General features: G+C 41.8%; 1 protein-coding gene and 1 pseudogene across 1 annotated transcript in view; both read right to left on the bottom strand.

Moving 5' to 3' along the window:
* Positions 1 to 2,473: 2,473 nt before the first annotated feature.
* On the bottom strand, positions 2,474 to 3,539 carry LOC101154606 (proteasome subunit alpha type-6-like; annotated as a pseudogene).
* A 1,601-nt stretch (positions 3,540 to 5,140) lies between these two features.
* PRPS2 (phosphoribosyl pyrophosphate synthetase 2) overlaps positions 5,141 to 22,548 on the bottom strand; it is a 33,510-nt gene continuing 16,102 nt past the window's right edge. The window contains exons 3-7 of the mRNA XM_019019570.4: positions 20,050 to 20,148; positions 19,231 to 19,355; positions 9,674 to 9,847; positions 8,551 to 8,710; positions 5,141 to 6,655 (exon numbers count right to left, since the gene is read on the bottom strand). Coding sequence (XP_018875115.1) covers positions 6,563 to 6,655; positions 8,551 to 8,710; positions 9,674 to 9,847; positions 19,231 to 19,355; positions 20,050 to 20,148 — 651 coding nt within the window. The 3' untranslated portion in view covers positions 5,141 to 6,562. The remainder of the gene's footprint in view (positions 6,656 to 8,550; positions 8,711 to 9,673; positions 9,848 to 19,230; positions 19,356 to 20,049; positions 20,149 to 22,548) is intronic.

Raw genomic sequence — 22,548 nt, 5'->3', positions numbered from 1 at the left:
ATGGAAAACCACTAAGGAAACATCAGGGGTAGGAGGGATTCTTGCTAGATCAACTCAAATAGAATTCTTGCTAAAGGCAAGCCTGGGTGATAAGATATCGAGGGTGGTCAGATACGAAGGGCAGGAGTTTTTTTGATAAACTGACTTCACAGGATTCTTGCTCAAACTAAATTCCACAATGACAGAGAGGGAAGCCCAAGACAGGTCTGGTCAAGGAGAGGATTCAGAGGAGCCTGACTGTTGTTAGGACAAGGAATGAGTCTTGGTCGGTGTTCAAGAAAGAATTGCTCTTTGAATGCTATGAATGCATCCAGGTGCAGAAATTAATGCGCGGTCAGATCACCATTGCTGTGGAGAGGGATCTCTGCCTATCTTTCTTTTGATTCTTGAGAAGACTGTTCCATAGCCTTGGTCCTAAATACAGGGTTTTCTGAGACTTAAGGAATTTAGGGTTGCACCAGGCATGGTGGTGCACACCTGTAGTTCCAGCTACTTGGAGGCTGAGGCAGGAGGATTACTTGATACTATGAGTTCGAGACCAGCCTGAGCAATATAGTGAGACCCTCTGTCTCAAAAAAAAACAGGAAAGAGAGAGACAAAGAAAGAGAGAGAGAGAGGAAGGAAGGAAGGAAGGAAGGAAGGAAGAAAAAGAAAAGAAACTTAGGGTCGCTCCTTGGTTCCTTGGGTGAGTAAATGTCAATGGCACATACTGAGCTCATCCTATGGTAAATGTACATCAAAATATGCCCAGAAATAATCATTAGGATGATTTTAAAGAGTGACGTGTTCAGTTTTAGTTCTTAAAATATGTCCATAATTCATGGTCAGTCTTAGCTTCCATGCAAGAAAATACTAGATTTAGCACTCCTTGTGTAGGGAAAATCAGAGCATCATACGTTCTCAGACACAGATGGCCATGCCCTCACAAATGTTAAGAATCTCTCAATGTGCGGAAGGACAACGTACATCAGGTAACCTTCAGAGCACTCTGCCTTCTGCCTGGACTGTTCCCTGGGGTCTCTGAAGACCACTTATGGTGTTAAAGGTAGCTGTGCCAAAGGACTGGCAATCAAGCCAGGCTTGAAGGTGTTTTCTAAAGGTGCCCCTGCTTTTTCTCTCTGATTTTGTGACTACAGCTCTTGAGCTTCTATAGTTAATTGAACAGATTTTAAAAGACCTGTGATACCACAGGTGCCCTGCACATTGTTGGGCTCATCATATAGCCTGCTTGTTTTTGCAACCAGCACAAGATCAAAGCCATGCTCGTGGGATTCCTTACCAAGGTAGTGCTGGGGATGCAGAACTATCCACCTTAGAAGAGGGAACGGGAGACCAAACGTCCTGGTTTGCCCAGGACTGAGGGGTTTCCTAAGATATAGGTCTTTCAGGGCTAAATCGAGAAAAGTCCCACGCAAACCAAGACAAGTTGGTCACCCTATTGAGAGCAACCATCTGTGCCTTCAGTTAGAACTATTCCATCTACATCTAGCATAAATGGCATTGCCTATTAAAACTGCTGGAGACTTCTGCAATCATCTTTCCCCTAATTTTTGCAGAAAGATGCTCATACCCAGAGTGGTGTACACATTTTTCCCAAGGTCACCCAGCTTGCTAGCAGCATATCAGGAACCAGAATCTAGATCGCCACACTTCCAATTTAGGGCATTTTCCACTGCATTATGTTTTTCACTTTCCTATTCTCTTTTTTTATCACTCTCTTAAAATGTAAAATTCATTCAGCCGGGTTTTCTTTTGGCCACAGAATTCAGCTGTTAGGATAGTGAAGACTGTTCTTCCCATTTATATTGGGCACCACTTTTGGTTGTATTTATGATGGGATGGATGGTGAATGAGGGCTACAATGAAATCAGGTTGTTGTAAATGACCTCAATTGATTACCATCTCTATAATCACATGACATTCATTCCTACCTGTTGTTTCTACAGCCCACTGGAAGTATTGTTGTTGTTTTTAAGAGACGGGGTTTCTCTATGTTGCCCAGGCCAGTCTCATATTCCTGGGCTCAAGCAATCCTACTGCCTCAGCCTTCTGTGTAGCTGGGATTACAAGAATGCACCACGGCACTCAGCTGAAAGTTGTTGTTGTTGTTGTTGTTTGAGACAGTCTTGCTCTGTTGCCCAGGATGGAGTGCAGTGGTGTGATCATGGCTCACTGCAACCTCTGCCTCCCAGGTTCAAGTGATTCTCATGCCTCAGCCTCCAAGTGGCTGGGATTACAGGCATGCGCCACCATGCCTGACTAATTTTTGTATTTTTTAGTAGAGATGGGGTTTCACTATGTTGGCCAGGCTGGTCTCGAACTCCTGATCTCAGGTGATGCACCTGCCTTGGCCTCCTAAAATGCTGAGATACCAAAAGCATTGTTTTTATTTATAGAATCCCAATCACTTCAGTAGTAGGAGTGGGAGAGGCTCCTTTTTCAATCCAGGGACCTCCATAATGTTGGTTTTTTGTTACCAAACACACAGGTAAGTGGCATCATGGATTTGGTAAACTAACAATAATGTGAGTGCATCGATCTCTGCTTCTGTAAGAATCCCGACTTTAGGATTTTCAACTGTCACTACTCCAACTTCTATTTCTGAAGGTTTGAAATCAATTGATAGAACAGTAGACAGGCATGTAATTGCAGTTTCCACTGTCTGTTCAAATGTCCAATCCAATTTCTTTTTCACTTTTTTTTTTTTTTTTTTTGAGACGGAGTCTCGCTCTGTCGCCCAGGCTGGAGTGCAGTGGCGCGATCTCGGCTCACTGCAGGCTCCGCCCCCCGGGTTCACGCCCTTCTCCTGCCTCAGCCTCCAGAGTAGTTGGGACTACAGGCGCCCGCCACCTCGCCCGGCTAATTTTTTGTAATTTTAGTAGAGACTGGGTTTCACCGTGTTAGCCAGGATGGTCTCGATCTCCTGACCTCGTGATCCACCCGCTTCGGCCTCCCAAAGTGCTGGGATTACAGGCGTGAGCCACCGCACCCGGCCCACTTTTTTTTTTTCAAGGAAGCTGGTTAACTCAGTTTGTTTAACTCCTGCTGCAGTGGCTTTAAATCACAGCAGTAACCTGCAGGATCATACTTTCACACCTGAGGGCCTTGTTCTTCATCTATACCAATGAAAATCATACAACAACCAAGAGACCTCATTGTAGCATTCTGAGTAGTATCAGCAATTCTACACAGAATGTCCACAGGAATCTCATAGCCATACTTGTATTTCCAGTTAGCTGCCCCATAGCGTGCCCTCTGTACCTCTGTCATTCCGGTCATCACAGTGACAGCCAATGTTTTCAGTTATTTTGAGTAAGTGAGTCACTGTGCTGGAATCCGATAATTTGTCAAGCATTTCTTCTGTATGATAATTACAGCAGTCTTTTCCTCTGACAAATACTGATGTAAGGCCACCCAGGTTAATAGCCTTAAAAGCATATGCATATTCTACTTGGTAGTGCTGGCCCTCGGGCGAAAAAAATGTTAATGTGGTGGGCAAAACCAGCGCTGGAACCACGGGACATGCTGGTAGAACCACTACTTTCAGCATAATCAAGTTTTTTTTTTTTTTTTTTTAACATGCAACTATTTGTCACCTAAATGCTACCCTTCACTGAGGCAGTCACATGCCAAGACAATGTAGCCCTTCTAAAATGGCAGGAGGGCAGTGTGTTCCCCTCTAGGATTAACACCTAGAAAATGCATGAAAATCTTGCCTCTTCATACCTTACATTCTTTCTAGGGGAGTTTCAGGAGGCTCACTCTAAAAACTGAAGTTAATGTACAAACCAAGCAATTCTAAACACTTTACACATAACGTCTCATTTATTATCCCCATCTCACATGTAAGGAAACTGAGGCATAGGGGTTAAGCAACCAGCCCAAGGTCGTTGTTGCTGTTGGTTTTTAAACTCCGGTAAGTGGTGAAGTCTGTGTTCCTGGGCATTATGCTTTCAGAATAGGAAACAGAGCTCAAAGACTGCAATAAAGGAAACCACCCAGGATGTGATCTTGGAAAGCAGGGGCAGAAAAAAGGTGGAGGGATGTGTTCCTGGGGCACAGGGAGATAAATCAGGAAGATAAATATTGGTAATGAGAAGGAGGAGCCCTGTTGATTTCACGCAATTTAGATACAGGATAGCTGAGTATGTTTCAGCCCCTAACTCCCATCTTCCCTGGGACATCCTTGCTCAAACACATCATGTACCAAACACCCTCTGCTGTCCTGCGTCAGTCCACATTGGAACACACCATAGGGTTCTGGAAAATTCCGACATGAACCGTCTAATGGTGATCACCGAGCCCTTCCTGGTATCCCCAGTGTGATTCCAACCTCTGCATGCCTTAGTACTCCATCTTTCCCTTCACTACTTCCCTGTCCCCTGTAGTTCAGCTAGGGGATTAGATAGGACATGCCATAGGAAATGAAACGTCTCTGAAGAGGTGTGGCAGCATTATTAAGTGCAATTGTAAAGCTGATAAAGTGTCTTTGGCTTTCACTTCTCCTTCACTTCCCTCCTTTCTAATACATTCTATCATGTTCTCTCACACTGTGATCACCTCTTTTCTCAGATGGACCTGGATGTAATTCTTCATATTTCACTGTGACTTCAAGACAGCATGTTGCCATTCTTAGTGTTACACATACTTTACAGCTAAGCTTCACCAGGGGAACGTAATTATGACTTGACTTTGCGCTCACGAGAGTAGTTTGAAGTATCACTGAACAGGCTGTTCTATGGGGACAGGAATCCTTCTCGGTGCTTCTGAAATCAATGAATATGAACAAGTTTTATGCAGCCTACATTTAAGTTTGGTTTGCTCCAATAGATGGATATTGAACATCACTACTCTGATGCGTGAACACACTGTACCATCTTTAATTTTATAGGAAACATGTGGAATTAACAACGTGGACACCTTATGTGGCACAGCTGTTATGCTTTGAGGAAAGGAGATTGCTGGTAAGTTCTTCAGGAAGAAACACCTTCAAAATGGAAAACAGCTGACATCAATTAACTTCTGGCTTTTCTGTAATTTTGTATGCTGGCCTATAATCGTAAAGTAGCAAACATTTTTCAGGTACTGCAACACATCACTCCGTCAAAACATATTACTCCACAATGATACATACAAACTATGAAAGCAGTCAGAATGATTTTATTGAAATGTTTTAGTACAGTGTTAGAGGATCTTAAAATCTTACATTTTAAACCAATACAAGCACTGCAAATGATATACTCCTGAATCTAGTTGATGTAGTATCTAAAAAGAAAAGTGATCATATGAATATCTATAAGTTGACTAATGTAATTTAAGTTGGAGGCTAAACAACTTTGGTATATTCATATTTCTCTGGCTCCTGCTTTTGGCCAGATAAATGCTAGGTCCACCCCCATTCAGTAGAATTGGACAGGACCAATGTATTTGGTGGTCTCACTTAAGTTTCCACGCCAGGAGCAGCAAGAAATGTACAAATTTTGGGATTAAGCTGCTCCGAAGACAGTCTTCATCACCTTTGTGAACTGGAAACACCAAATAGTCAAGGTCTGAATTTTCATTGTGTGTGGCTAAGTCCAGTCGCATTGGCTCATAAATGTATTCTGAAGGATTTTAAAATACAAAGGTGGGGCTAAATAATGATAGAAACCATCAGTTCTTAATTCAGAGAATGACAATGCAGGTTCCTATATCCTTTTTAAAAATCTGAGATCATTATTTTAAAACTAGCTCTATACATTCTTAGGCTTTAAATTTAATCTTAGCTGAAATGATTACCTTTAAGTCAGTTGGCTTTAGGCCTTGGCGATTGCTCAATATAATTTTGGAATTTTAGGATGCAGCATTTCAGGTAAGTGACAGTTATGTTTTAGAAGAGGTAATTTTAAAAATGATCCAGAAATACACTGCTCTGATATGTCTAATGTATACCCCCCAAAATGTGTCAGTGTCCATATTAAGCTAAATAAAATTTGGTCCAAATTAAGCACAATAACCAAGATGGTTTATCTGAAACTGAGTTATCCAAAAAAAAAAAAGAAAAGAAAAATTCAAAATCCATGGTATTATAATTATAAATTTTCCAAGGTTCACTCCAAAGTAAAAGGATAATTAATTCTATACAGGGTTTTACCCAAATGTCCATAGGCATTATCAGTATATATTTACACAGAAGGCTTTAATCTGAAGTCACCTTTGGCAACCTCGAAATATATAAACTATGACTTCCACAATGAAATTATATACTTGAAAGTTGTCGCCTCAAAGTACTGAAAGAACAAAGGAAGAGATCACCTGTACCTGTTAAAAGTCAAAATGACAAAACGTTTCTCATTTAAGACAGTTCACTTAAAGACCAAATAACCACCACCATTTCCCCAAAAACTGGAAAGAAATGATCTTGAGCTTTAGAAGGGGAAACAATAAATCTTAGCATATACAAAGATCTGATGCTTTTGCCAGTGATTAACCTATCATTGCTGAATACCTACAGCTAAAAATCCAGAAAACAAAAACAAGTCAGAAGTCAGAGTAGGCTTGCTGGACACTTCCCATTCTGGATTTATAGCGGGACATGGCTGAACAGGTAGGACACGGATTCCCCATTGTGTGTCCTTCGGATTGCTTCGGCCAAGATCATGGAAATGTCAATGACCTAAATGCCAATGAGAAAAACAAAGGGAGAAGGGAAGCAGGACATCTTAGTTAGAGTTCTTTAAAAATTGAAAAGCTGGAAAGCTGAGAAACAATTTCTGCAGCATACATGATGTGTTGCTATCAAAACTTCCCACACTTTTGAGAGGACAGACAGCTTTGGGGTATGTCTTCAAATTACAACCCGTTGAACCAGACCCATATGGGATCCTGGAAGGGAGATTTTCAATGCAGAGACAGAAGGCTTTTCAGGGATACTGTTAACCAGAGACATCCTTTTCCAGGGGCATTTGTTGTTTTAAATTAACTTTAATCATTATACGGAAGGTTTTTCTTTCTGTTTCTGAAAAGGCGGTGACTGCATCATTTAAGAGCACAACTGTGATCATCTAACTCAGGGGTCAGCAAACTGTAGAGGACCAAACAGTTAACATATTTGACTGTGGAAGCCAGAGGGTCTCTGTCACAAATACTGAACTTGCCCATTGTAGCGTGAAAGCAGCCACGGGCAATACATATATGAATGGACGTGGCTGTGCTCTGATAAAAATTTGCAGAAACAGATGACAGGCTGGATTTCACTTGCGAGCCATAGTGTGCCAACTCCCATCCTAAACTACTGCTAATCAGGCATGAAAATATATGACATCACTATTCTGACCATTTCCAGACTTACTGCTTTGTGTCAAGCAAATTGCTTTTCTCTCTGAGGAATCAGAAATCATGAAGCAGATCACTGTGATGCACCTTCATGCTACGCTGATGGGAGCTGAGGCTTTGGAGCAATGAAATGACTTGCCAAGGTTCACAGCGACATAGAGGCAAAATGGGCCTCAAACCCTTTTGACTTATTTCAGGCCAATTGCTATCTATATGATTACCAGCTCTCTGCTGGCCCGTCGGCATCCAATCAGCAGGGACGGGAAGGAGCAAAGCTCTGAAGATCCTCAGCTCAGCCTGCTGCTCCCACCCCCATTTTTTCACTGTGTGAGTGTGTATGTATCTATCTATGTATCTATCTATTTATCTATCTAAGATCAAGTATAGTGTCTGTTCTTATCAGTTGAAAATTTACATATATAACATCAAATTTGCCATTTTAACCATTTTTAAGTATACAATTTATTGGCATTAATTACATTCCTAATGTGTGAAACTATCACCATTATTTATTTCCAAACTGTTTTCATCATCCCAAACAAAAACTATATAGTCATTAAATGATAGATAACGTCCCACTGCCCCCCCACCCCCAGACCCTGATAGCCACCATTCTACTTTGTCTCTATGAATTTTCCAATCTCAGGTACCTCCTAGAAGCGGAAACACAATATTCCTCCTTTTGCATCTGGCTTTTTTCACTTAGCACGATGTTTTCAAGGTTCATCCATGCTGTAGCATGTGTCAGGATTTCTTTCCCTTTAAAGGCTGAATAATATTCCATCGTAGCAATAGACCACACTTTGGCCATCTGTTTGTCCGTTGATGGCCATTGGGTGGTTCTACCTTTTGGTTATTGTGAATAGTGCTGCTATGAACATGTCTGTACAAGTTTCTGTTTGAATATGTTTCCAAATTTGGGGGGCACATATCTAGGGGTGGAATTATTGGATCATATGATAATTCTAAGTTTAGCTTTAGCACAACCCGTTTCTGACTGTTTTTCTATTGTGATTTTCTTCACTCTCTATTTCTAAATAGCGAACGTTGAACTCTGCTGGTCCTGACCTTTTTCAGGGATCTAATATGATTTATATCCTGCCGTCATGAGAAGCTGCCGCCTCTGCCTAGCATGTGCCTTAGCAAGGAGCCACACACACAAAAGACATGATGCTATTTTTAAGGATCTAAAGTAGGTGCCTGGCTGCTTGGCTGCCTTTGGTGTATAGACAGTACCTGAATCTTGGTGCAGTGTTTCATTTTGTCCTCTTGCGGAATTGTGTTTGTGACGACAACAGCCTCAAAGGCGGCATTATTTATTCTGGAAATAGCTGGTCCAGAGAAGATCCCATGGGTAAGGATAGCATACACTTTGGTGGCTCCAGCTGACAGCAGCCTGTAGAACAGCAGAAGATAAAAATTAAGGGTATGCAAATATTCTTGGAATACTCTCCCCTAGTATGAATGGTAAAAGCAAAAAGTGTGCTCCGTAAAAGAAAAATGCAACAAATTTCACTCACATTTATTAACCTAAGATAGGATCACTCAAGCATGAGCAAAACACTTTGTATTCCATTAAATCGGGGACTATCAACCTTGGCACTTGAGCCAGGATAATTCTTTGTCACGGGGGCTGTCCTACGCATTATGGGAAAATTCAACAGCATCCCTGGCCTCTACCCACTAACGACAACCCACCCCTCAGCCGTGACAACAAAAAATGTCTCTAGACATTGCCACATGTCTCCCAGGGAGCAAAATCACTCCTGGTTGAGAACCACCTGTTTAAACCAATATAGCCAAACATCATTGTTTTGATGTGTAATCAACATAAAAACATATATGTAAATGAGATATATATTCATTGTTTCATATTAAGTCTCCAAAACCTAGTGGCCTTTTTACACTCTCAGCACATCTCAAGTCAGACTGGCCATATTCCAAGAGCTCCACGGCCACATGTGGCTGGGTGGGGGCTTCCATACTGGGCAGCAGCTCTACAAATCCTCCAGACACCCATGTGGCTGAGAAGGCTGGCACGAAAGCCAAATGGAAGGAAGCTAGGGCCTGAAGAAGCCCGAAAAACCATCTTTCCTGTCGTGCTCAGTGCAAAGGGAAGCACCTTCTTTGACCTTTTTTCAGGTACACTACAAGCTCACCCTGGAAAATGAAAAGGCCCATGCTTTCTTTTCTACCAGAGAAAGAAGTATAAAGATAAAAGGGCCTAGAATCTCCTTTGGTCTAAAACTCCACTGCCAAGACCGGCAATAATCAGGAAAAAAGAGCCCAATTTCTAAAAGCTGATGTGTTTCCCTTTCCTAGTGAGAAGTCCTAATGCTTTCCCCACCGCCCTGCGTACTTGTCCGCAGCATGGCAGATGGTGCCGCATGTGTCAGCCATGTCATCCACGAGGATGGCCACACGGTCCTTCACGTCGCCCACCAGGACCATCCGGTCCACTTCATTCGCCTTCTTCCTCTCTTTGTGGATCAAGGCAAATTCCACATTCAACCTGTCTGCAATTGATGTAACCCTGGCAAAGGCACAAATGAACATGTTCATACAGTCAACTAGAGATCTCTTCTTTAAAGTTGTATTTTAGGAATGTAGCAGGCAACCATACTCGAGATGATGCAAGAATCAGGCCTCTCTTGATCAGCCCAGGCATGGTCTGGGGCAGGCACTTAGCAATCCACAGGGAGAAATGTGCTAATGGCGGACCTTGCAATTGGGGCAGCTAGGAATGACCGTCAGGGCACCCCGGCCACTGGATAAAACTACTGGATAAGAATTTGATATTCAATTTGTTAGTATTTGTGGGTAGCATTTTAAAACCATGACAGGTACAACTTAAAGTAAGTTATTTAGGAACTACTATTTGCCCAGTTTGTGGCACAGATAGTGGTGACAAAAGTCCTGGTTAATACAGCCATCTAATATGTAGGCTAGTCAGGATGAGCTTCATTGCATTCAAGGTCTAAGGAGACTTTAAACTGTGAGTCCAGCTCCTCTGCTCATCTAAGGCAAATGCTCAGACATCAATGGTGCCAGGCATGGCATCGTGCCTGTAGGCCCAGCTACTCAGGAGTCTCAGGTAGAAGGATGGCTTGCGTCTGAGTTCGAATACAGCCTGGACAACATAGCAAGATCCCATCTCTTTAAAAAAAAAAATCACTAGCTCAGGAGGAGCTGAGCTGCCAACAGGAAGAGAAAGTGGGCAGGCCTCGCTTGTTGGTGAGCCTGAGGCATTTCAGATTTTCCTGTGAAGAGTGGATTTAAATGGTGAAACTTATTTCAAGACAATGCCACAGGTATAATGTAACATTAGGATTTTCCTTTTCCAGTTTTTAAAATAACAGTCATTATGCAATTTAGCTGAAAAAATGCTTTGGGGACCAATACATACATAGCCCAACTTAAGACGCAGTACATGGAGGATATAACCTCCACACACTAGTTTTAAAATCCTAGTCCTACTCATTGTGTCATCCTCAGATGACGACCAGGAATGGAGCTCCTCGCGTGCTCTGATGAAGGACAGAGGGGACACTCTCTGGGGCTGAGAAGGCAGTGGGAAGGGCAGTTAGGTGCTCCAGGCTCCCCTCCCTATTTCTGAGGATTTTCACAACACAACCAGTCTTTCTTTTCTTTTTTTTTTTTGAGACAGAGTTTCACTCTTGTTGACCAGGCTGGAGTGCAATGGCACAATCTCGGCTCACTGCAACCTCTGCCTCCTGGGTTCAAGTGATTCTCCTGCCTCGGCCTCCTGAGTAGCTGGGGTGATAGGCATGAACCACCACTCCCGGCTAATTTTGTATTTTTAGTAGAGACAGGGTTTCTCCATGTTGGCCAGGCTGGTCTCGAACTCCTGACCTCAGGTGATCCGCCCACCTCAGCTTCCCAAAGTGCTGGGATTACAGACATGAGCCACTGTGCCCAGCCAGTGTTTCTTTTCAATTGTGGTAAAATATACATAACACAGAATTTATCCTTGGAGCCATTTGAAAGTGTATTAATTCAATGGCATCAAGTACATTCACAACATTGCACAACTATTATCTCTATCTAGTTCCAGAACATTTCATGATATCAAAAGGAAACCCCACACCCCTTAAGCAGGCACTCCCTATTCTCCCCTCCCCCCAGGCCCTGCCAAGCATGAATCTATTTTCTGTCTCTATGGATTTACCTATTCTGAACTTCTTTTTGTATAAATGGAATCATAAAATACGTGCATTTTTGTGTCTGGCCTCTTTCAATTAGCATAAACTGTTCATAGTTCATCCACACGGCTGCATAGATGAGTACTTCATCTCTCTTTAAGTCTGAATAACATTCCATTGGGTGGATACAGCGCATTGCGTTCATCCATTCATCTGTTCATGGCCACTCAGGTTGGTTCCACCTTTTGGCTATACTGAATACTGCCGCTATGAACACTGGTGTATAAGTATCTGTTTGAGTCCCTGTCTTCAAGTCTTTGGGGAATATACCTCAGAGTGGAATTGCTGGGTCATATGGTAACTCTGTATAACCTATTCGGCTAATATTTCCTTTTTTTTTTTTTATGAGGAACATCTTTTATTTCTTGTAAAGAGGTGAAAATAAGATTTTTTAATATTTCTCACTCATAAGATTTTTAAACTCTTAAAAATGCAATATCCTCTTTTCAAAGCACATGCCATCTTAAAAAAATCTTAGCAATGTACATTTGCACCCAAAGAAAAACATGGCAGCACCATTGTCTTCTGACAAAATTCTGCATAAAAAAACCGTATGCAACTTTTTGCAAATATGTTCCTTCTTTATTATTCAGGGACACCAAACCACAAACATTCAGTGCAATATTTATTGTTTTTTATTTCCGTAGGAAACACAGGACCAATGATGTCTTCTGACAACTGTTTCCTGATGATTTGTTGGGTTTATTGGATCCGAGGATCCTCAGATCCAGTAAACCCAACAAATGAATTCCCAGACAATCTTAACAAAACTATAGAAGACCAAGAAAGCTTAAAAGAGACAAAGAATAAAGACAAGTCACCTAGTAAGGATGGCCAAGTCCTCAACTTCCCCAATGGAAGCCAGAAGTTATGGAGTCATATCTTCAATGTGATATGAGAAAATAACTATCAAGCTAGGACTCTATACTCAGCAAAACTGCCTTTCCAGAAGGAGAGCAAAATAAAGATAGTTTCAGCCAAACTATACAACCTGAGAATTTATTTCTAACATATAACCACTTAAAGAATGCAACTTAAGCAAAAGGAAAATCACCACAGATACATTGAGATGTGGTGGGGGGCAAGGGCAGAGAAAGGTAAGCAAAGATATTGATCAATATGTGGACAAATCTAAACAAATGTTGATTGTACAAAACCAAAATAATAATAATGTCTACTTTGTGGAGAAGGAAAAACTAAAGCATATAGTAGCTAAGCATGGTGGCTCACACCTATAATCCCAGCATTTTGGGAGGCCGAGGCAGGCAGATCGCTTGAGCCCAGGAGTTGGAGACCAGCCTGGGCAACATAGTAAAACCCCGTCTCTACAAAAAATACAAAAATTAGCCAGGCATGGTGGCATGCTCCTTTAGTTCCAGCTACTCGGGAGGCTAAGGTGGCAGGATTAATTGAGCCTGGGAGATCGGGGGCTGCAGTGAGCTGTGATTGCGCCACTACACTCCAGCCTGGGCAACAGAGCAAGACTCTGTCTCAAAAACAAAAAAAACACACAGTAAGGTGGTGGTCATAAATCCAAATATGTCAATTATCATAAAAGAAAAGGGACCAAACTTTCCAGTTAAACACAGAGACTGTGAGATAAGAGAATAAGACATCAACGTCCTTGAAGCAAAGGGAATCATTACTATATTGAGGTCCATGCTTCTCCTATCCTTAAAACTCTCATCCTACCCTTAAAATACTCATTCTTCAGGATGCAACCAAAACCACAGTAGCCCTAGCAGATACCCTTTCTTTGCAAACTTGTGTAGCTGTCAACAGTTTCCTTACTTAAAGATTTAATTAAAAAAAATTAAAGGCCAACAAAAATTTTGCTCCATCATCACCTTAAAACACCTACAGTTCAGCCGGGCACGGTGGCTCACAGCTGTAATCCCAGCACTTTGGGAGGCCGAGGTGGGTGGATCACCTGAGGTTAGGAGTTCAAGATGAGCCTGGCCAACATGGTGAAACTCCATCTCTACAAAAATACAAAAAGTAGCCGGGCATGATGGTGGGTGCCTGTAACCCCAGCTACTTGGGAGGCTGAGGTGGGAGAATCGCTTGATCCCGGGAGGTGGAGGTTGCAGTGAGCCAAGATCACGCCATTGCACTCCAGCCTGGGCGACTGAGCGAGACTCCATCTCAAAAAACAAACAAACAAAAAAACACGTACAGTTCTACTATCTACATGCCAATGTCATAAAAGCCACTTAAACTCCAGGTAAGGAAAGCTACTTTCTGGGAACATGAGACAGGTTTTCCCAAGACACATGAACACCTTGCACAAAATGTCCACATACATTACCGTCTGCTTATTTGGTAACGACTAGGCAGATTTGAGCATGACAGGATACCAATCCACAGCCCAGCACTGGGAAGCACTGCCCTTTGTGGTGGAAGTTCTATACCGGAGAAGTTGAAGCAGAACCTGTTTTCATCTCTCTGCCAGGTGGCGCCTGTTCTCACGAGCCTGCTCACAAGCAGACAGCAGGGTAGGCATGGAAGTGGGACTGGGAAAGAAGGTGAGCTCTGTGGTTCTTGGCAGTGGGGGACACAGACATCTCACTTGAGTGGGGAGCCCTAGCCACTAAAAGGTATCCAATGGTAATGTCAGAAGAAGACGATAAGAGAAAATACCCCTGCAAACAGCTTCCTGGGTTGTTAGAACACTATGATTTCCTGAAAAAGCTATAGGTAACTCTTCTTTTCCTTGTATATCATGGAGACCTAATACATACTCCTAACAAATGATGTTGACACAACGTACCACACTGAAATCTTAGGCAGAAAAAGACAGAACGAAAATTATATACATACAGTTTTGGATTTCTTCTGGGCACATATTTACAATCTTTTCTCTGTGGGTGCATGTGCCATATCAGCTCCCCCAGGAGAGACAGATACATAGTACACCAAATTATTCATAGTGGTATCACTGGTCGAGATATAAAGTGTTAAGATTTTCTTCTTTCTACTTTCCAAATTTCCTATAGAGCATCTTCAAAGATTATGTAATCAGAAAAAAAGTTAAACCTGAGTTATCTAGTTTTACCCTCTTCTCATACCACTTTTAGGTTGACATTTGCTATCTCAGCAGTGGTAGGTAGGTTTCTTAGGTTTAATTTTTTTTCCGTGGTCAACCCAACCAAGCTACAAAGCCTACCCAAGAGTGACCTCCTGTGGCAACATTCAGTTTTACCTGGAACGAGTCAAGCTTCAAAGCTTTTTCTAAAGCAACAAGCTCCAATTGGTCAGACAGAAATTTACAGTATTTTATTTTGCTAACTATGACCTTTTGCATCAAGCAAAGAAGTCACAGATAATGTCAACTGCATATGTCATGTATTACCCGCAAGGCTGTTCTGAGGAGACTGTCAGCTGGGGGCTAGAATATGAGGATGACAATAATGTGTAGCAGAAACACTTGGAAAAGAGAAAGGAGGTGACCAAAATTCTGAAATGTACTTCCCTAAAAAGCTTGATTTTCCTGGCAGAGGGAGCAGGGGTGATTGAGTGCAGACTGCTTGAAAGGAGGTCTGAACAAAACAAAACAGCATCTCAACCCCAGCCATTTACTCTGTTTACTTTATTCTGCATTTTTTTTAAAAGTAGGAGTTGGCAAATAGCTATCTATTTGAAATGGGGAACTCTGTATATGATGAAAGATGCCATTTCAAATCAATAGAGGTGGATTATTTAATAAATAGTTTTGGAAAAACTAGACAGTAGAGGGGGGGGCTGGATTCTTATTTCACTCTTAATTCCAAAATAAATTTCAGATGGAAGTAAACTTGGGACATTAAAAAAGAAAAAAAAATACAGAATCATGGGAGAAGACAAATTTTAAGAGAAGGATGACTCCTACATAAACTCAGAAGCCATAATGTGAAGAAAAAATAAATATGACTACGTAAGAAGGTTTTTAAAGTCCTGCAGAGAATAAAAATACAAAATAGGAGAAGAAATGAAAAAACTTGGAGAAATATTTGCAACACACATGAGAAACAACTGTGATCTCTTGTCTATGCAAAACTGTAGACAATCCACAAGAAAGGTCCCAGCCAAGAGAACAATACGCAAAAGATTTGAATAGAGACCCCTCTCATGGAAAATCAACATACCCTGGTGAGGGCACTACCCTCACCCACAGCAACCTGAGCTCGCAGGAAGAGGATGCCATAGATCACCTACCTGATCTGGAAGTAAACTGCCTGATAACCCACTGTGTGAGCAAGGCTGTGTAGAAAGTCACTGGCATCCATATATGATGGAATGTCAACTGGTATATTTTTTGGAAAAGACCGTATTTTGGCACTGCCCATCAAACCTAAAATGGCTCATGCCTTTTGACTCAGCAATTCCACTTCTAGGAATGTATCCTACTAGCACACGTGTACAAAATGTCAAAGCAACGATATTGCTTCACAACTGCATTTACGAGTGCAAACAACGGCACCTACAAATGGGTAAGAGGGGGCCTGACTGGTCATAGGAGCTCTGGTACATGCACACATAGGAGCTGTGGTACATAGGAGCTGTGCATGTGGAATATTGCACAGCTGCACAACACAACTATGGAATCATTGTTAAGATACAGCAAGTGAGTTTTTCAGAAAAGCACAGTGAAGAACTGTGTACATCACATTGCCATTTGCGTGAAATAAATAGGCAGATATACGCTTAAATAACACAATTCTGACACTGGAAATAATGGTGGCATTTAAAGAACAGGGACGGGACACTTTTGCACTGTCTGAATTTCTGCTAAGAGCATGTATGATATTCTTAGACTATGTATATAAAAACAAGGTTGGGGGAGGAAAGAAAGATGGTCATACAAATTTGTGGAATCTACTATTCTTTGGGCTGAGTAGCTGCCAAAATAACATTTTCTGGTTTACAAAGGTCTGCCAGACACAAAGGCCACGTTCTATACTACCAATTGATATACAAAGTCTCCAAAAGATAACCCCATAAAGATAGAAAGTAGATTCCTGGCTGCCAGGGATAAGGTGGGGGGAAGTAAATGGGGAGTGACTGCTAATGGGTACAGGGTTTCTTTTTGGGGTGATAAAAATGCTCTGGAATTAGATAGTGATGGTTGCACAAATCTCTGAATATGCAAAACACTGCTGAACTGTACACTTTAAATGGGTAAACTGTACGTATTTGGGGTTTTTTGGTATTTTCTTTTTCTTTTTTGAGACGGACTCTCGCCCTGTCACCCACGCTGGAGTGCAGTGGCGTGATCTCGGCTCACTGCAACCTCCACCTCCCAGGTTCAAGTGATTCTCCTGCCTCAGCTTCCTGAATAGCTGGAATTACAGGCGTGCACCACCAAGCCCAGCTAATTTTTGTATTTTCAGCAGAGACGGGGTTTCACCCTGTTGGCCAGGTTGGTCTCGAACTCCTGACCTCAAGCGATCCACCTGCCTTGGCCTCCCAAAGTGCTGGGGTTACAAGTGTGAGTCACCACACCCGGCCAATTGTACGTATTTGAATTACACTGTAACAAAGCTGTTATTATAACCCAGTTATATCTGACACTCGCTCCTGTACCCCTTTGGCTGGATTCTTTGCCTCTAACCTTCCATTGGGCCAGTGCATTTGCCTCATTCGAATGCAGATTCCATGTGACTTGCAGAAGTTTCCAAGTCAACTGCAAGCATTTCTAGTAGATATGACTCCAAAATGTTGCTCACAATCTTTTGCAGAGGACTCTCAGCGTCATTCAACCTTGACTCTTGGCCAAGGGCATTTTTGTGAACATTACACACCGTACAGTAATAGGCTACGTGACACAGCGCTGCCCTCCACCCCATGACTGCCCATCTAGGGTCTTTGCAAGTTAACTTTCTGCTCCCGTCTTTTATATATTTGTGTCTCCTCCCTGGCCACAGCCACTTCCTGCTGCTGGCAGAGGCCGATCTCCAGCTGCATGGTGCGTTCCTTCTCTTCTGTGCTGGGAACCCCAGCAAGCCGTTGGAAGGCAGCTTTGAGCAGAATGAACAAGGCTCTTCTAAGAATCAGGGCCTGTGTTTCCCTGCAAGAGTGTTAAGACAACTTTCTGGGCTACTTCTAAGCTTTTGTGTTAGATCCTAGGTCCTCAGCTGGGCTGCAGGCAGATGAGGGTGCCAAATGAGGGACAGGCTTTTGATGTCAGACATTCCAAAGGCTGATCACTTGTCACTCTCATCACTCCTCTGTTAGTGCACATTTAGAGCTTCCTCGCTTCCTCACTGGACTGGGGGGTAGAAGTCTTTCCTACTTCTCCCTTATGGATGTCTCTACCTACACAATAAAACTCCCTTCCCAGCCTTTTTTCTTCCCAGATAGCATCTGCAAAGCTCTACAAGGTCATTGGATCACCAAGCCTCAGCTTGCAGCATTCTCTTATTGTGCTCATCCTTGATTCTGAACACCCTGTACCCTGATTGCTTGTTAATGCCTCGAGTATCTCTGTGAAGCCCTTCAGAGGTGCTACTCAGTACCACGTTCTCACACCACTGGGTGCCTCATCACTGCCATACTGTTACGACCAGGTTGTTGTTAACTCTCCTTCACCTCAGTTTCCTTTTAAACTTACTTATTTGATAGTCCAGTAATTATTATCTTATCCCCAAGTATTGGCTGCCTGCTGCCCTGCTGTCTGCACATGCTGGGTTTGCGTGGACTGTGTTCTCTTGGTTTTCTAACTTTGGATCAGGCATCGGGTCAGGTTGAGCAGGGAGCACTCACCGAGCAGCTAGGATTGTGAAATTCTCCCTCTGCAGGGGCTCTGCAGCCTGGAGCACATTTTCGTGTGCATTCCACTCCACATCTGAATGTGGCACAGGCTCGTGGTTTGACTTCTCATAGGTGACTATTTCCTCCCCTAAACCAAAGGCCGAGGTAAAGATGGGCTTTCCCCCTGGCTTTTGGCTAGAAATCTGGCCTTCAGCCCTCTTCTCTTCTTCTTCTTCTTTTTTTTTTTTTTTTTTTTTAGATTCAGGGTCTCACTCTGTTACCCAGGCTAGAGTGCAGTGGTGTGATCATAGCTCTCTGCAGCCTGGAGCACCTGGGCTCAAGTGATTCTCCCGCCTCGGCTTCCCAAGGTGCTAGGATTACAGGCATACATCACCGTGCCTGGCTTTAACTCCCTTCTTTATGGGGGTTTCCACGTGAGTATTAAAACCCAAGCCACCAGGCTCTTCCTGGATCTGATGCCCATCCCCCAAGCCACCTGGACATGGCTTTCCGCCTCTGTTTTATTTCTTGGTCTCAGATATTTCCTTCTTGGTATTCTATGTACAGAGATTTCTTTTAAAAAAATTTGTTCTATTTTGGCTACCATTTCCAAGTGCTGTTAATTAAAAGACTTATTTTCCAATTAGGCTCATTACTTTTATAATCAGAAAACGATAACTTAAAAAAACCTCAAACACATCTACCCTTTGCTGAAAACAAATAAACCAATATATACGTATTGTGTATGTGTGTCTCTGTGTGTATTTTCTTCTTTCCCGAATGATGAAATATTAACAAAGATGATGGGTTTCTGCTCTGGAAGTGAAGCCTGCGGTCTACTTACTTGATCATTAGCAAAATAAAGCTTTAAGTAATTTACAGCATGCTTCCTTATCTAATACATCGGAAAAGGAAAAACCAATCAGCAGATGGAGAAATCTGCAAGGTGTAGCCTGCAAGGTACCTTTTGGCTCCCCCTGCGTCAGGTGAAACAATGATACAGTTCTTCCACTCGGCAATGTTTTCCCGAATCCACTGCAGGACTGCGGGCTCCGCATACAAATTATCCACAGGAATATCAAAGAATCCCTAAAGGGAGAAGTGAGTGTCATGTTGCAGGGTTTTGTTTTGTTTTGTTTTTTCTTTTTTTTAAACGATAATCGCTTTCATTAAATAACATTTGCATTTTTTGTTCAAAAGAAGCTTTTATAACAGACTCCCTTTTGTTAATTTTAAACAGAATTAAATCAAAAGACAGATATGTTATAGGGGCATATTTCAGTCCAATCTGTCTTTTGGGACATATTCTATTGTCTTATGATGGCCTATATTCTGAGGAATAGAATGGCTATGCAGGACGGTGAGGGAAAAGGTTTGTTGTCTCTTAAGTAGTTATTATAAATCAAATACTTCACGTTCATTATATAACACAAAGTGGCACAGTATAATTTGGCCTGTTTTAGAGACAAAGAAAATAAGTTATGAAGAAGTTAAAAAGTGTACATTATGACTCTGCCGTTCTAATTATTTTCCATAAGCTGAGATGGAACTATATAGAGCTTACTACCAAAAAGCCATCCCCACTCCTCCAAAATTGACTGGGGGGCAAGGTGGTGATAGAGACTGGAAGTACTAATATCAAATTATATTTTCAAGTTTAGTAAAGACAAAAATCCAAGAGAGTAGCCATATATAAACTCAAACACAAGTAATGTTACCTCTTCTAAGATTATTTAATTTAACAGACTTGATTTAACCATTTGCAGAAGGAAAACACGGATACCTGTATCTGAGAAGCATGCAGGTCCATGGTGATGATGTGATCCGCCCCAGCCACCGACAGCATATTGGCCACAAGTTTTGCAGAAATTGGGGCACGACTCTAAAGTAAGAACATTAATTTTATAACAGGAAAAGATGGATACTGTTAGATTCCTCCCACTAGGACGTACATGAGAAGGATAAATCATAGATGCAATCAACGAAGCATCAAAAAGAAAATTATACATGTTGTGACAGCAAAAGATATATTCATTCCATCTTATTCAGCAAATATTTACTATTTACATATACTACTGCAAAACTAAGTGCTTGACGCTGGGTATAGAGAACAAATACGAAAGAAGCAAACAGTTAAACATATGTACATGTAATGTCACAATTTGTGTAACTGAAATCATGGTAAGTGTGTAGAAATAAAAGGTACCGAGAGAGAGAGATGATAGTAGTAGGAAGGACATAAAGTTTAAACAAGATCATTATTAGCGGTCCCTCTGAGGAAATCACTTTTAAGGCAAGTTTAGCAAAGGCGAGGAGAATAGTGTTCTAGAAGGACAGAGTGGCACATGTGAGATCACTGAGGTCAAGAGACCCTCACACAGCCAGAGGCTAAAAGAAGTCCAGCTATTAAAGAGGAATTCATGAGCCGACATTTGGACATGAGCTGACAGTTGGACGCTAACACTATTACAAATGGAAAAAAACAAGGTCAAAGAATGAATACTGTAAGGGGATTGATAATAGTTACTATTTAATTTCATACTTAGTGTCATTTACTGATATTATGTTCTTTGTAAAATTGCCTAACTTTTCTATAGCTTTGGTTTCCACATCATAAATTATGGACAATACAACTGCCCACATCAAAGAAATCCAAGAAATTATATAGACACATGATTAGACCTAGGTGGCGTTCAGCATTTTGTTGTAAACAACAGTATTTCTATATATCAGCCACAAAAAAGAAAATAAAAGCTTAAAAAAAGATTTCATTCAAAATAGTAACAAATGATCCTTGTTACACACACACACACACACACACACACACACACACACACACACACATTCATGTAAAAACACATGCAGGAAGGAATTACATCGAAAATGTTAACAGATTATTTGTGTTTTCCCTAATATACCACTTTTTAAAAAGAAATATATATTTTATCAAAAATAGGTATATATGGGGCGCGGTGGCTCACGCCTGTAATCTCAGCACTTTGGGAGGCCGAGGCGGGCGGATCACGAGGTCAGAAGATCCAGACCATCCTGGCTAACATGGTGAAAACGCTGTCTCTACTAAAAACACAAAAAATTAGCCAGGCGTGGTGACGCATGCCTGTAGTCCCAGCTACTTGGGAGGCTGAGGCAGGAGAATCGCTTGAACCCGGGAGACAGAGGTTGCAGTGAGCTGAGATGGCACTACTGCACTCCAGCCTGGGCGACAGAGCGAGACTCCATCTCAAAAAAAAAAAAAAAAAGGTATGCATGTATGTTCAAAACAGAAAGAAAAGAATGAGAGGAAAACACTCTAAAACGTTAACAGATGTTTCTGGAATGTGAGATTATAGGAAAATATATTTTTCTTGTTTTTTTATTTTTTCAATCTTCTCCACTAATTATAGATCATAACTCATGTTTTCATCATTTAACTCCCCCGTACTATATTCCATGTTGCCTTTGGGATAAAATCGAATTTTTGCAGCTTTATTCTCCAAAGTTCTCTGGCCATTCTGGCTGCAGCCTACTAGGAACAGCTCCTTTCTCACACCTCTGCTTCAGGAAGCCTCCTTGAAGTCGGCCTTGGGGCTGCTCTTCCTCCTCTAGAAAACACTTGAAGCCTGGCCATTATACCCACATGCCTGCCTTGTCCCTATTCCACCGCCTCTGCTGAGCCAATGTGTTTGATCCTCCAAGTCTGGTTCAAATCTCCCAATTTTAAGGCAGAACTCCAGGAATCATCTCTCCTTTCTAAGGGGGCACAGAATCGGTAAGCATTTGGCCCTACCATTTGGGACTGCCTTGTGATACCTGCTGAAAGATAGATGTTCAGAGAATTTTATGTACAAATGTCATAGTTCACAATTAGAATACATCCCTCAAGGGCAAACAATTGGTTTTGGAGATTTTCACATCATCCGCAGAACACAGCTCCACACTCTGCATTCAATAGTTCTTCAATAAATATTTACTAACAGAATCTCTATTAACACTAAATGTCCAAGGCTTACTCATTAGCCTCACTAATTGTGAGAATTATTTAGTGTAACAAAGTTCCAGGATAATAAAAAGAGCAAATCAGTTGCTACAACTGCTTTGTAATAGAACCTGATTTGCAATACTAATCAATTTTGTGCTTTTCCTACAATTGTCGAATCAGTTACTACGGGTTGAAAGGTCCCCTCCAAAATTCAGGTGTTGCCAATGTGATAGGATTAAGAAGTAGGGCCTTTAAAAGGTGATTAGGCCCTGAGGGCTGCTCCCTTGAGAGCGGGATTAAGGT

This window comes from Gorilla gorilla, chromosome X, assembly GCF_029281585.2.
Source record: "Gorilla gorilla gorilla isolate KB3781 chromosome X, NHGRI_mGorGor1-v2.1_pri, whole genome shotgun sequence".
Lineage (NCBI taxonomy): Eukaryota > Metazoa > Chordata > Mammalia > Primates > Hominidae > Gorilla > Gorilla gorilla.
The sequence above is the reverse complement of the archived record's forward strand: the minus strand, read 5'-3'. Positions and strand labels throughout refer to the sequence as shown.